This window comes from Medicago sativa, chromosome 2 (genome assembly GCF_051527215.1).
Source record: "Medicago sativa cultivar Bolivia chromosome 2, Bolivia_mono, whole genome shotgun sequence".
Lineage (NCBI taxonomy): Eukaryota > Viridiplantae > Streptophyta > Magnoliopsida > Fabales > Fabaceae > Medicago > Medicago sativa.
This window is the reverse complement of record NC_140750.1, coordinates 24130412-24147260: the sequence shown is the minus strand read 5'-3', so window position 1 is coordinate 24147260 and position 16849 is coordinate 24130412. Positions and strand designations below refer to the sequence as shown.

The window sequence follows — 16849 nt, the reverse complement described above, 5'->3', positions numbered from 1 at the left end:
AGAATTACTCAAAGGGAGTTAAAAAGAAATTATATCTATATAATACTAACTACTAAGTAAAACTAATAATTTTGATTCCCCTTAAAAAATGGTGTCATGGACTGTCGCTCTTCCCGCCCACCCTCAGGGCCACCCCTGAGTTAGGCCATGTGATCAATCATAAAGGTATTGTCGTGGATCCCACAAAGGTTGGTGCAAGGCTTAAATGGGAAAAACCATGTATTTGGTAGGAGAAGTACGATGTTTCTTGGGCCAAGTTACAACATAAGGTTCATAAAAGGAAATACATTTGGATGAAGGGAGAAGTGTGAAGCTAATTTTGAAGAAGTTGACGACATTACATGATCAGATCATACTACACCTTATGGGTTAATTCAGGATCGATTCTAAGATTTTTGATGTCCTGAATGAATCAATGAAGTTGTGCCTTTTAATTATTGAATGTCTTTCTTCTTGCATTTTTTGTTGCAAAAGATTCATCATTATCAAGGTTCTTTAGAAATATTTTTTTCTCAATAGAATTAATCAAAGCGAGTTAAAAAGAAATATATTTATACAATACTTACTATACAAAGTAAAAATAATAATTTTGATACCCCTAAGAAAATGGTGCCCTATGTTGCTGTCCCTTCCGCCTACCCATATGGCCACCTCTGGGTCAATTTGATGTATATTGTGATATGTCATATCAAGGTTTAGACTATGCGTTGATGCATGAAGGTAAAGTAGAGAATCACGCTTCAAGGCACTTGAGAATTCACAAGAAGAATTACCCTACTCACGACTTAAAGTTAGTTGTTATTGTGTTTGCACTTAGGATATGGAGGCACTACTTATACGAAGCACAATTCCTTCTCTTCACTAATCACAAAAGCTTGAAGTATGATAAAAGTATGAGAAAATTATAATATACCTATTATAATATTATTCAAATTATACAAGAGAAAATGTTCACCATTGGTCAATTAATTAAAATAAAGTTCGAACTATATTTTAAATTATAAAATATTTATTATTCATTTCTCAAACTATTCAAAAACATTAAAATTACGTATATTTCATGCATTTAAATGTAGTATGTTAAAACACTCAATATAGTAGCTTATAAAAAAACACTCAAATTACATACTAATGACCATACAATAATTTCATAAATGTCTTCATCTCATACTTCCTTACAAGATAGTGAGCAAATAGCTTTACTAAACCCTTACATAGTAGCAACATAAGCAGATATCAACAAACAAACAAACAAAAGGATGAGAAAACAAGTCACACAACACAATTACATCAATTAACACTTCATAAAATTAAAATTGTAGACTTGCATAATGTTGTATACCCCATTCTCTTTCAAGCTTATATTTCAACTGGTCAAGTTCTTTCCCTGGCAATGAAACTGTTATCATTCTTCCATTATTACCTTCATCATCTTCTGGCCCTGGAAGAACCAAAACAACTCCTTGATCACCCACACCACGTAAATCACAATTCGCCATAATAGGTTTCTTCCCATTAAGCTTTACACCATATAAATCAGCTTCTTCCAAGTCTACAAAGGTTAACTTTGCTCCATAAACCAAAAAATCATCTTTTCCATCACCTTTCTCCACCAATTTTTCCAATGCATAATTCTCGTTAATTTTTTTCTCACCAATTAGATTCACTAAATCTAATATATTATATTCGTCCGGGCGCAAATTTGTTTCGATTTTGCTCAACAATATGTCATTTGTTGGAAATTCATTTTCAGCACATTTAGAGGTATTTTTATTTTTAGTACATATTGTCACAAACCTAGGTCCAATGTCACCTCTTATTTGTGCTATACATTTCCATATCATAGCTGAAATAATTTCAAAATACTTAGTATTGGTATTGAAATTGATATTGGTTGTTTTTACCAAATGGTGAAGTTGGCTAGAAGTGATCTGAAATGTGTGACTAGGGACATAACAATCATTTGCAGCAAGCCAATATTCCCCAACAACGTTTTCATTTTTGATGGAAATGGGATTATCAAAAACAAAATTGGATAGGAATTGAGGTTTGGCAAGATTTGGCATGTGAAGAGATTTTGGTAGGGATTGACCAGCTAGTATGTGACTCCATTTGGTGATGAAATTAAAAGCTGAAAATGCATCTCCAAGAATGTGAGCCCAACTTAGTCCTACAGAGAGTCCCCCACATTTGAAACACGTGAACTGCAACAAGACATGCATAATTAATTGCACCTCAAAATTTTAGTTGATTTCAATCCACCGATCAATAAGTGGGTCCATAAGTGTTAACTAAAGTTTATGATAAAATTTCTTTTTTTGGTTGCAAGATACTCAATTTGAAAGAACCCAACAATCAATATTTCTTCCTCTAAAAGAAAAAAAAAACAATATATCTATTATGCGGGGTCCAGAAATGTCAACTAAACTTTATGATACCCAAATTTTCTGCTCTGATAGAATTAATTCACAAGTAGGGGGTGGGAACATGCCAAACCGTCCGACAGAGGTCTACGACCTAGCCTATTTAAAGCTTAACTTGGCCTAACTCGTTTAATAAAATTGTCAGGCTCAAGTTTTTTATAAAGCCTATTTACTTAAATAGGCCAGACTAAGACTTAAAAAAAAGCCTATTAAGTCCATGTGGCTGACCTATTAAGCTTTTTATATATAATATATCTTCCATTATTGATATTGTTGATTTTTTTCCATAAACTCAAGCCTTCATATGATTTGGTTATTTATTAGCAGATATATTTATGCGATTAGACCTTCGTAAGATTTCGTTATTTAGTAGCAGCCCTATTCGTGTGGTTTAGGCCTTCATATGCTTTGGCCTATTTAGTAGTAGGCTTATAGGTGGTTCTATACCTTAGTGTAAAATAGACTTTCAGGCTTCATCAGACCTTTAAAAAGGTCAGACCATACCTTGAAAATGAGCCTATGACGGATAATATACCAGACTCAGGCCTATAATTTTTGAAGTAGACCAGGCTTAGGCCTTATAAAGCCCGACCCGACCTAGCCCATTTCCACCCTTATTCACAAGTAGCAATTCTCTCTCTAATATAGTAAAATGACATTGTGATAGCAAGAGGGCTTGATCACTAAAGGAAAGACAAAAGGTTCCAAGAGGAGTTGAATGAAATATTCACACCTTATGTTATGTCCTTTGATATTTCATAAGTTAGTTTAACAAGGATGAGTAGCTCACTTTGTTGAGCTAGGAAATTAAAGGAGATAAGGAGTAAAATGTTTAGGGTTTAAATTTTGGCAAGAGAGAAAATACTAATTTTTTTGTTACAAGAGAAAATATTAATTTCACAACTAACATACTAACATTTTGACATCAAAAAAAGTTTAACCGCTAATTTATCAAATAATATATGTTCAATCTACTAGTTTATTTGCTATCTGCTAACTTATCTAAGTATTTTTTTTTCTCAACAAAGTTCACATTTTTATTAAAAATAGTAAATGTCCATATTAGACGAACCATACAATTATAATTGCAGAACATAATTAATTTGTAAAAAAAAAGGAACAAAACTATAGCATTGAGTCTTGTTGAATTTCCCCAAGTTATGCAATTCAAAATGGATTTAATTAATTTTAATGCCTTCTCCATGTAAAAAAGTTTTACCCATTGTCAGCATATCACAATGAGTCATGTTTGTGACTTTAAAACCGATTTAGTATAAAGGTCAAATATTTCTTAATCCCCAATGTAAACCTTCTTTCCACTAACTAACAATGCATGTTAATTTCCGATTCACTTACAATAGTATTAATTTGAAGGGAGTGCAAATTAATGACAATGTAAAATATTAGAATTTGGTTGAGTTTAATTTAACCTTACAACATCGGTTTGTAAGGTGATAGTTGTCCCCCATTTATAACATACATAATATCTCATCCAATTTTGGGCTCTTAACACATATATAAGTGGTTTGATATATAAAAATAATCGGATAGAAGGTGGTCCAACAAATCTTAAATGTCTTTAACACTAAGTTATAGTTTGGGGTTGAGTTTTACAAAATCGAAGATGGAAATTGTCCCCCACTTAAAAATACATACCATATAATATCTAATGTGAGACTATGACCTAAACCTAAAATCTCAATTTATCAATAACACGGTTGACAATAATAATATGATGAAAGAAGTAGGTATGAGATATGACGTGCATTCATCTTAGTACGCACCTTGACAAAAACCAAAGGAGAAAAAGCAAGATCAGGACCAAGCACATGATCATGAACAAGTTCATCAACTGAATACCCATTTTCATCCAACCATTCCCTCAGCGTTTTATCACAATGCGACTCCGCGATTCGCACGCCTGCATCGTTGCATTTGATAAACGGTCTACCGGATTCGGCTATTCTAACTCGACCGGCAACATGCGAGTACAAATCCAGCAGTGGAAACATCGGTTTTTTTAAATCGGATATTGTAAGGCCTTGAACAGTTTCAGAATCGAAGAAATAAATGGACCGGACATAGTGAAGCTTCATCAACAAGTCCATGTAGTTTAGGTTGTGTTCACCTTTTTCTTCACCTCGTGGTGTTGCTGGAACAACGGTTGAAATTCTTGAACTTGAAGGAGGAGGTGCTTCTAAATTGGGTAGTGAACCCATTTTCAAGATAACCAAATATGGTGAGAGATGGAGGGAGAGTTTTAGCAAGATGAGAGAAGTAGCTTTGGTTGGGGGACGTGATATGTTGCTACTTGATGTTATGTTATTAATATTTATAGGGAAAATATCACCACTTCCATGCTTTGAAAGTTTTGCTGAATAACCAACCAAATCGAGATCAAGTGGTTAACAAACGACAAATCGAAATCAAGTGGTTAATAAAGGATAAATTGTCCGAGAGAACCTGATTTAGATTGCAGTTTTATGTCAAATTTTACTTACTTGGCCGAATCCTTGATTGCTAAAACTCATTTCTCTTATAAACAAGGGTTAAAAAAAAGGAAAATAAAGATAGTTATTTGTCGAATAGTACTTATTAGCCAATTATTTAATGTCATGTTATTTTAAATATTTCATTATTTTAAAATAAATTTAAATTTTTGAAATAATTTTAACTACAAGACGTCAAAGGTAACAAATAAATTGTCTTTAATGAATTTGATGGTATACTATGAATCTTAAGGGGACGAAACTGGTGTGGACCATGTTTTTTTTTTAAATACGTGGACCGTGGTTATAATGTTAGTTAGCAATATTTTGTATCTACTCCCTTTAAGAGTTCTTTGTCGTTTTTGACAAAAAAAAAAAGATTTCTATGTTCCTTTCATAATTTTTTTTATAAAAAAAATCCTATTATATTTCTAAAAAATACAAATTAATTGTTATGCAACTTCTACTCTTCTAAAAAAAATTGTTATACAAACTTCTATTCAGTTAAACACAAAATTATATTGTAACCAAAAAACATAAAATTATCAAGTATTAAACACAAAACGTGAGATTTAAACAAAAATCGTGGAGATATGCACCCCAAAAAATTATACTCGATTCGTCCTATGATAAGTGAGTCATTTGCAAAAAAAAATATTGTCTCAAAAAAATTGACCCATTTCACTTTTCAATACAATATTAATTACTTTTTTTCAATTATAACTTTAATTAATATTATTTCCATCATTCGCAATTCAATATATTCTACTTTATATTTATGACAAGGAGAAATACATCAATACTCCCTCTGGTCTCAAATGTACGAAAATTTTCACTTTTTAGGTTCATTCAATAATTGATGTATGTAGTCTATAATATGGACCACATACATCAATTATTGATTGAACCTAAAAAGTGAAAATTTTCTTACATTTGAGACCGGAGGGAGTATTTGACAACACATTCATCTATTTTTTTTCTCTTTTACTCATACATTTTTTCTTAATATGTACACTCTCCGGTCACTAATATAAGCAAAAATTTACATTTTAGGTTCATTCATTTAATGATGTATGTAGTCTATAATAAAGACTATGTGCATCATTAAATGAATGAATCTAAAATGTAAATTTTTGCTTATAATAGTGACCGGAGGGTGTATGAAATAAACAAAATGCTCGATTAAAATGGGATGAAGGGAGTATGTTCTTTTCTTTCTTGATTTCTTCCCATATGATTGTTGGGAAAACAAAGCAAGCGGCATCAAGCAGTTTGTATGATCATCCGTAAAAAGTCTTAAAATATCTATAAAAAAAGTCTTAAAGTTATACTATAATCTAGAAGACAATTTAATTAGGGAAGAAGAAATTATTATTATTATTACTCCAAAATAAAGTTATTATTAATAACGGTGGTACTAATGGCCATTTTATAAATCACAAATGAGATTTTGATAATGTCCATTTTAACAAGACCCCTTAACTAACATGTCTTGTTTACCGGTGCTACTGGGGCACTGGTTAAAGAATCTAAATATGGAAATTGTGTTTTGGAAATATAAGCTTTATTTTTGATCAAATAATTATTACACCACTTTTTAATAAAATTTTACTTCTTTTGGATGTTTAACCAATGCCCATGGAGAACTGTTTAGCATTCTCCTTAACTTATTATCCCTAAAAAAAAAAAATTCTCCTTAACTTATTAGATGAGTACTCCTAAATACTTTTAGGGTAAGTTGGGAGTTGGTTTGATATTTTAAAAAATTGAAAAAAATAATATGATAAATGATCATATATAATATTTGAATCACACTTAATTCATTTCAAAAAAAATATATTTTATATTGTCTTTAATTTAAAAAAGAAAAGTAAACCATTATCTCTTAAAAAACATACTCTTAGAACATTCTTGATAGAGGTATTCATTTTGGATGTTTAAGTGAATCATGTATGTAATCATACAACTCATTTTATAATTTTTTTAATGCAATACTTAATAAACACCTTTAATGCAATACTTAATAAACACCAAACCTCTCCTTGTTTTTTGTGGTGGTTGGGGGTTCACGGGGTTTGAACTACCGACCTTATATATTATGCATTGTCCCTACCAACTGAGCTAAGCTCACGAGTATACCAAACCTCTCCTTCTAAACATCTAAAAAACATTATTAAATACTTCACACAAACAATTAAATATCATTATATTTAATCTATACAAGGACCCAAAATTTTTACTCAACAATGAAGATACCTATTTAACACGGTACTAAACAGGGGAAACACTACTAATCATAAAACAAGGCCTATATTTTTGCAATAATTCTATATTTTTGCATAGATTTGCACTTTGAAAATTGGGTTTCGTTAACTCCAAAACCAATAAAGAGAATAAAAAGAAAAGAAGTTGCATGTGTTTCGCTTAATTCGACATATAAGAGCCATTGAATTAATTTAATTAACAGTTGAAATTTGATTAACAGTTGAAATTTGATGTAAATTATTAGATTTACACATGATATCAATTGATCCGACTTTTTTTTTGTTAGGTAGCTTAGTAGCGAGAATTTACCTTTTTCAAGGCGAATAAATGGGATGTCTGGGATTTAAACCCCGACTCCTGCATATAGCAATGCATATCCCTACCAACTGAGTTATGCTTACGGGGACATTAATCCAAGTATCCAACTCTTATATATGTGTATATACACACGTACTAGTTTATTATAGAGGACCCAACCTTGTTAATGCAGTGCGGCCCATGAAAAGTACAAAATACTTTCCACCTAATTACTCTGTCTCTCATATAGAGTCTCAATCACTTGATGGCAAGTGAAATTATTTATATCGCATTTTGTGGATCGTAATATTTATATTGCATTCTGTGAATTAATGGCTGTTTCTTTCAAACAATTTATATTGCATTAAATTTTGAAAATGACAAATAATAAAAATCATTTTTTAGATGAAAAAAGGTGGTTAAAAACTCAAAAGGAATAGAAATTCTCAAATGATACTCCTTCTTAATCAAATTATAAACATTTTGAAAAAATATTTTTCTAACATTTTCTACTTATTACTCTATTTTTTTAATTCTATTAATTTTTCTTATTCATACTTTAATGAAGAATAATCTCGAGCATACAATAACGTTATAACTCTTAAAATCCATTTGGGTTGTTCTAGTGGTATTGGTTTGAGACCTGGGAGTATGCTCCTCCTCGAGGTATTAGGTTGGATTCGCTCCAGTGTCAATTTAAGTGAGCTAATTTAGTTTCTTAAAAAAAAACGTCATAACTCTTAAGAAAATTGTATGGTTCACATGAATCTCAGAAGACTTGAGAGTTTAATCTTTATAATTGCCTGCGAAAATACACAATTTACACAAAATAAATACTATTAGTCTTACAATTTACACAATCTGCATAATTTTTATTTTAGAAAGAGTCTGAAAATTGTTGTAAATGAAAAAAATGATTTATAATTAATCTGGCACCACCTTTTTTTGTTTGTGTATTGGTGAAATAATTGGAGATGGACCTCTCTGTTTATGTACGCCTTACAGTTACACTTGTCCCCTTAACCTCTACCAATCACCTGTTCACCGTCCACCCAACTTCCTCTGCACCCTCAGCCTTCCCTTTTCCCAAACTCCTTCCTATCATTTTTGGTCCCATCCATTTCCTCCACCAATATCATGATCATCCATTCTTAATGATTTTTCACCGTTACAAATTTTATTATTGAGTTTTATTTTTTTGTTAAGTAACCAGTTCACACATTTTAAATGTGGAGTGTATGAGGTTCGAACTTCGGCCATTGCATATAATATGCATTGTTCATACTAACTGAATTAAGTTCACGGGAAAAATGACTAATATGTAGAATACATAAAATGATTTTTTTCTCCCACCGTTTTGTCAATCTATTTAATAGTATAGTGATTTAAAATTCATCTTTTAAGATGAATAAGAGGCATGTCCGAGGTTCAAATTCTAACCCCGTATGTATTATGTAATATCCTTACCAACTGAATTAAGCTCATGCGGACATCGACCGTTTTTTTAATCACAATACTCCACTTTTTTTGAACATTCCTAAACCTTGGTAAAAAATGTTATTCCAGAAATAAAATTTTGATTTTATAATTTTAAAGGTTAATTAAGTAAATGGTCTTTATAAATATTCAAAATTTTGTTTTTAGTCCCAACAAAAAAATTTGAACATTTTAGTCTCTGTAAAATTTTCTTTCATTATTTTTAGTCTATATAAAATTGTTCATCAACGTTTTTAGTCCCAATAAAAATTTTCTGTCAGCATTTTTGGTCCCTAAAAATGCAAAGAAAAATGTTACGGGATTAAAAAATGTGATTTTATTTTATAGAGACTTAAAATAAAATTTTTTAATGGGACAAAGTTTATTGTTAAAAATGAAAATGGATAAAATTTAAATGAACAAATTTAAATAAGTCATTATTTTTTTTTGAGGGGGAAAAAGTAATTATCAACGCTTTAATTAATAATATATTATTATTACATTTTTTTTAGTTATTAGAGAAAGAAGAACAAAATAGCCGTAGTACTCATTCGTTACTTGAGCTACAAACTACTTAGGCCTGCCCAGCCAAAAGCAATTCTCTACAGTGCCAAAAGCAATTCTAGCCAAAAACAACGTGTTTGGTTTGGCTTTTCAGAATTGCTTTTATCCTCCAAAAGCAATTCTCCATGAAGCTACAAATCCTAGCTTCTAGCTTTTCTTGAATCAATTATAAATAGTAAATATTATATTTTATTATTACAACCTATTATTTTACTTTATTGCCCTTTATCAATTCTCTTTATTTATCAATTCTCCTTTAGCTATGTCTATTTTAGTAATTATACATTCAAAAGCAATTCTACATAATTGTATCCAAACATAAATCAGTTTGTTTAATCAATTCTACATAATTGTATCCAAACATAAATCAATTCTCTCAGAATCAATTCTGTCAGAATCAATTCTGTCAAAATCAATTATATTCAAAGTTGAACCAAACACACACTTAATGTACTTAAGCTTAATCTTGTTACTTTAGGCTTAATGTACTTTACCATTTATCTATAAATACTCTATGTACTCTCTTTCACATCTATGACAAATGAAGCTATTTTCCATTTCTCACTTCCATAAGATGTAAAAGGCTTAATTCGATATTTGGTCCCCTAACTAATTTGTTGTTTTCATTTTGGTCCCATAAGTTCTAAAATCAACGATTTGGTCCCTTTGCTTTTGCTCCGTCAGTCAATTTGGTCCCCTCCGTTAGTTTTTTAATGTCTAAAATTTTTGATTTAATTTTAGCCATTTGATTGCATGTCCATTGTAGCTAATAGTGAACCGTCAGCACTTAATTTTTTTTCACTTTTCATCATCTTCTCTCTTCTTCTTCGTCAAATCTTCATCATTCTTTTCCAGATTTTTTTTTTCCTTCCTCATGACAACAACACAGCAACACATAACCCCAATTGAGTTTCTCTCCTTCCCTTCCTGCATCATCATTCTCTTTTCTCCATTCCTGCAACAACACACCAACATCCCCAAATCAATACATTTTTCTCACAAATACCCAAATAGCCAGCAACATCCCCAAATCAATACCATCACAAATACCCATAATCAATTAAACACCAACAAAAAATAAACAAACAAACATGATTAACAACAGATGAACAGAAGAGAAATTAGCAGCTTTTAGATTCTTCAATGGCGTCAAACAACAAACTCCTTATCCTCTCTCTCTCTCTCTCTCTCTCTCTCTCTCTCTCTCTCTTCAAGCACTCTTCAATGGCGTCTCAGATCTAACTCATCAAAATTTCCATGATTCCAGATCTACATTGCTCTCTCCAACGTTCAAATTTTCTTCAACAAGATTGCCTTTCATTCTTCTTCCTTTCTCGGTAAAACGAGTGAAATTCTACTGCTAGAATGTTTCCGTGTTGATTTGTATGCTAGGATTGGTTTTTTTTTTTTTTTTAAGGTTAGTTTGAATTTTTTTTAGGATTGTGTCGTTGATTGGAATTGGAATCTGATATATGAATGAAGGATTTTGTAAGTATTAGCAGTAGTTGAATAATTAAGGATTTGTAATTTTTTGTTGCAAAAAAAGGATTTGTAATTTTTTTTAATTTCAATTCCTCTCACGTGGTGCTTCCTTTTCATAATTTGGGTTCTCTTGATTGCAGATTTATGGATTTTATGAGAAGAAATGTTTTGTTTGTAAGATTTGATTTTGATTGTTTGTATAAAAATTGTGATGTTATTATGTTGAATATTTGAAATGAAAAATTGAATGAGATGTTAAAGAAGAATGAGATAAAGTTGCTGGAAATTTGTGAATTGGTATTTTACTGTGTTTTTCCTGGGTTAAGATCGGTTTTTTGATGAATGTTTGAAGTTGTTGATGAAGATGAAGAAGAGGAGTATGGAAGAAGATGAAGAAAATATGCAAAAAATTATGTGTTGATAGTGTACCATTAGATAAAATAGACCTGCGTAATCAAATGGTCCTCTTTTAAAAAAAATAATCAGACGGTTTAATTAATATGATCTATGGTGGACTGCTCTTAAGTATGTCCACCATAGACATTTGAAGTTAAAGTTAACGGTTAGGGACCTTTTTGACTAACGGAGCAAAACGAGAGGGACCAAAACGTTAATTTTACGAGTTATGGGACCAAAATGAAAACAAGTAATTACTTAGGGGACCAAGAGTCTAATTAAGCCTTAATAAAACGTGCCTACTTTTGTTAAATTTTCCCTATTATTGTAGTGTGGGCCATGAAGTGATTAACGTAACAGTGAACTTAATGAAAACGAAAGGGCCATGATGAGCCATATCAAGTTCATCATTTATTCAATGAAACATACCACGAGCCAAATCAACCCTCCATATCTATCCAGACCAAGAGACATTTTAATTATTAGTATACTAAAGTTGATTTTAGTTATCAATTTCGGTGTTGATTTTAGTTTTAATTAGTATACTAAAGCAGCTCAAGTACACCACACGGAATGTCTTTTTATTTACCCACTCAATGCCAAATTATATTACGCTTTGTTCATTTCATAATATAATTAATTTTGTATGACAAAAGATATTATGAGTTACTTTACAAAATTGTCTTTAATAAATGATATGGAAAAGATAAATTAAAGAATTGAATGAAGATAGAGTAATAAATAGTTAAAGATATAATAGAAAACGTATCATTAATGTTTCATAAGTACTATTTAGGAGAATTTTTTTTCTCCAAAACGACATATAACTTGGGACAAAGGGAGTATTTTTTAACGATGGGAAGAGACACACAAAAATTATCATGTTTGAAATATCGACTATGTTGACACTTTAAAAGCTAACATCCTCTAAAACAAAAAAAACATATGAAGATGTTTTCCGGCGAAGATGCACATTGTTCATCATCATCATCTTAGTTGAGTTGATCCACCCTTACCCTTCCCTATAATCTACGCCAAACCATCACCAATACATTACAAATCACCACCAATCTAGAACACCATTTCCAAACCATCACTGATTCATCACAAATAACCACCGGCTCATCCAAATCACCACCGTCTACACACCACACAACATCATCGACCCACAACCGAATCTCAAAACCTCGACAGTTGACACCAAACCATCACCGACCCAACACCCATCTTTGACCAAAGAATTCTAACCAACCTTAAATGACCCTGTAATACTCGCCAGCATGACTCGAATCCAGAAACAGCCGCCTCAAAAAACAAACCAAAATCCATACCTAAAGCTGAAAAATCGTTCTTTGATGTTTTAATCCATGTTTGTGATATACCATTTAAGGTGAAGAATATTTGTTAGGGCTGGAAGTTTGTAAGAATAATTTACACGCTCAAATTGTTTGACCAAAGGGCTCCAATCCCTTAACCATGGTTGGACTGAAAGAAAAGTTGAAGCCTATATTGAAAAATGTTGGTTTGTGGGGCATTACATCACTTGGAAAATGCCATTATGAGTTTTGTTTTCATCTATCCTACAATTGTTAGGTCAGTGGTTCATGGATCCTTAACCCTGGATTATCAAAGCTCTTTGTTTGGACGAAATTTCAATCCTAGCCTTTAGAAGAACACTTCGGCACAAGTTTGAGTAAGAAGCGCTGGTTTTTCTTCTTTATAGTACTTTATGTCATGCTTAAATTCATGTGCTTCAAGTGTGCTTTGGAGATCTTCAGTCTTGATTTCTGCCAATTCCTTTGTTTCCTCAATTGTCATAACTATGTGATCAAATTGAGCTGTCAAGGTGCACAATATTTTCTCTATTATTGCTACTTCTTACATTTCTTCTCCACAATTCTTCATTTAATTGGTGAGTGTTAACCAATCTTGGAAAATAATCTTTAACTTTCTCACCAATCTTCATCTCCATTAATTTATACTGTCTCTTTAAGACTTGAAGCTTCACTTACTTGACCTTTGCATCACCTTCATCGTTCTTCAATAAAATATTCCAAGCTTCCTTGAAATTCGCAACTTCTTCAATCTTCTAAAACATTTTCACTTCAACGCACTGATGAATTAGAAACAACGCTTTGTTGTCTTTCTTCTACACATCCTTGTGCGCATTTCTATGCACCTCTGTTGCATTTGTGGAAAGGGGTTCCACACCATAGTGACTTTTTCATACACATCATGAACTGCAAAAATCATCTTCATCTTCCTAAACCATCTTTCTCAGTTTTTGCCATCAAGAACTGGAAGGTACGCATTAAAAGTACCGTTTCCTGCCATCTGAATCTTTTCTCACTATGAAAGATTCACTTTCTTTAATCGTATAATATCTATGATACCACTATTTTGAGCTGAAGAGCTAACTACTAAGTGTAAGATGAATAACAATTTAGAAGAAGAATGAGTGAGTATGAGTGAAAACTAAGTAAATTTTATTGAATGGAGAAATTGTGAAAACACATGATGAAATACACGTTGCAATGACCCCTTTATATAGAGTGGGTTATGCTAACTATGGTTACTTGAATGCCAAGTAAACTTTATAATAAAGTTTTATCTTTAACTAACTAACTAATTTAATCTTATCCCATCTAACTTCCAGCTAGTTATTAACTTCTAAGATACTTATATTAATCTAAAGTGTATACATCATAGCAACTATAGACTAAACTAGTAAACCATCGGATCCTCTATGGTGCATCCTCTATGGTAATCCTCAGGGGTGCATAATCATATAGAATACATAATCCTTTTTTTTTTGACCAGCTAAAATACATAATCCTTTGGACTCATATTATCCTCTTGACCCGTAGTTTGAACTATACAACCAATAGCATATATCACCTAAATCTTTTCTAATCATGTCTTATGCATTGAGATTACCATCTCTATAACAAACTTATTTTTTTATCGACTCTTGACCACCCACTGTAGCTGTGAATTTTGTCCTCATATGCATTAGTGATGAGTCTAGTGGACAAGAAATTGCTGAAAATTCCGTATTTTCCATTTTAAGACAATTATTTTTGGAAAAAAAAGATAATCTACAAAGCAATGATATTGATAGCCATTTATGAGAATTTACCAGGCTTAATTGCATGTTTGGTCCCTTATGTTTATTTTAGTTTTCAAGTTGGTCCCTTACGTTTTGAAAGTTTCAAGTTGGTCCCTTACGTTTTAAAAGTTTTCAAGTTGGTCCCTTACGTTTTGAAAGTTTCAAGTTGGTCCCTTATGTTTATTTTAGTTTTCAAGTTGGTCCCTTATGTTTATTTTAGTTTTCAAGTCGGTCTAAAACATAAGGGACCAACTTGAAAACTAAAATAAACATAAGGGACCAACTTGAAACTTTCAAAACGTAAGGGACCAACTTGAAACTTTCAAAACGTAAGGGACCAACTTGAAAACTTTTAAAACGTAAGGGACCAACTTGAAACTTTCAAAACATAAGGGACCAACTTGAAAACTAAAATAAACATAAGGGACCAAACATGCAATTAAGCCGAATTTACCATGATATGAACTTATCCTACTTTGTGATGGAGCATATTTATTTATAATTCTTTTTTTGCTAAAACAAGGTTCAGGATAACAACATAGTCAACACAAAAATTTGGGCCAGGGAATATTAAGCTTTTTAATTTGATATATAGTCTTTTATGAGCGGACTTTCCTTATATATTTAAATTTCACATAAAGCATCAAGTGGTACTAGGTTCATCCTTTACAATATGAAAATAACATCTTGTACCTGAAAGCAATTTAAGGATTACTTCAAACTCTAAGCTAGATACAGAAAGTGACACACTCAAATGAAACAATTATTGGAATTATTGTAAAAACTCATAGGAATATGCTCACATCACATGAACCATATACATTCATGGCGGTCCATGTTTAGCAAAGATGAATAGTACAATTAAACAAGTTAATTTATAAACTCTCTGTTTAAGCTTTAAACCTTGAGAAACTCAATGTTTAATCTATAATAAACGGATCCGATATCATATTGGATGGACCCAAAAGGTATTGAGCCTTGAATTCCGCTCTTTACCCAACACATTTTGCTCATTCCCAACTGAAATTCTAAACTCATGTTGCGTGAGTTAACTCACGCAGAGATTTACACAAAGATTTACACTAGCGTGAGTTAACTCACACATGGGCATTATAGTCATTTCAGTTGAGAATGGGCATTTTTGGTTGGGTAAAGAGCCGAATTCTTGAGCCTTTCAATCATGTATAGATAAGGCCAATCTCCAATAAGAAAGGCTTAATTAATAATATTTGAGAATTTATTTTTGCACCCTATTGGATTTTTACACACTCTATAACATTTCGAATTATAAAATTCAATAAGTGTAAAAACAAGTTAAAAACAACCTTCAATATGCTACAATATTTTGGATTTCATAATCCGAACCAAATAAGAGGGGTGGAAAAAAAACTCTTAATATTTTATTACCACAAGCCTTGAAAGTACTATATAAGTGCTTGTGAGCCACTTCATTATCAAAAAGTGATTGAAACATCATATTTGCATTCACTTGAATCAGTCAGATACCACCTATATCCTCCTAATCATGTCTTACGTGTTGACATATTCATCTCTATAACAAACTTATTTTCTCAATGACTCTTAAGCATTCACCATTTGGTTCCATACAATTAAGTAGAGCTGTCAAAACGGGCCGGGTCGGTACGGCCCGACCCGTTTAGCCCAATTAATTATAGGGCTTGGGCCTTAAATATTGAGCCCGAATTTTAATAGGGCTTTTTAGCCCGGCCCTAAAAAGCCCGGTACCCGTTAGGGGTAGCCCGAACGGGCCGTGGGTAGCTCGTTAGCCCGCATAACAAAAAAATCCTATAAATTATATATATTTTTCAAATAATTCTTTACTTTGTTGATTATCAAAGTGAAAATTCAATGAATTAACACATATAAATGTAATATAAAATTATATTTACTCGTTTCGTTATTTATAATTTTAAAGATCGAATATATAAATATCTATAACCATAACGTAACTAATTTATTTAAAATTGTTTACAACTAGTGTACGAAAATATTTACAATTTATTTTTGTGCTAGACATTATTTAAGCATATTAAAAATATTATTTATGAAAAAATTTATAGGAGTATTTTATAGTACTTTTTTATATAAAAAATGTAATTTTTAATACGGACCGGACCGTTAGGCCGCGACCCGTGTAGGGCTGCGCTCGGGTAGTATATTTCAAGCCCGTTTTCCAACCGGGTTTTTTGGCCCGGCCCGATAAAGCCCGAGCCCGTTAGGGCCGGGCCGTTTAGGGCCGGGCCGCCCGTTTTGACAGCTCTACAATTAAGTTGTAAAAATCTCCTTTAAGTGTATGTGTCTAATAGACAAGAATTGGCTTACAGTAA

At 31.8% G+C, this 16849-nt stretch overlaps 1 protein-coding gene across 1 annotated transcript; it reads right to left on the bottom strand.

The window, feature by feature from the left end:
• Positions 1–1121: 1121 nt before the first annotated feature.
• On the bottom strand, positions 1122–4726 carry LOC146945698 (protein ECERIFERUM 2-like). The gene is made up of 2 exons (XM_085744001.1): positions 4208–4726; positions 1122–2204 (listed from the first exon to the last, which is right to left on the bottom strand). The coding sequence occupies exons 1-2, from the start codon at positions 4640–4642 to the stop codon at positions 1311–1313; spliced, it is 1329 nt and encodes a 442-aa protein (XP_085600127.1). The 5' UTR covers positions 4643–4726; the 3' UTR covers positions 1122–1310.
• Positions 4727–16849: the final 12123 nt, after the last annotated feature.

Excerpts from the sequence above, each read along its gene's own strand:
- LOC146945698 (XM_085744001.1), bottom strand. The coding sequence starts at position 4,642 with ATGGGTTCACTACCCAATTTAGAAGCACCTCCTCCTTCAAGTTCAAGA. Across the intron at positions 2,205-4,207 it reads CTCCTTTGGTTTTTGTCAAG|TTCACGTGTTTCAAATGTGG; the intron begins GTGCGTACTAAG and ends GTCTTGTTGCAG.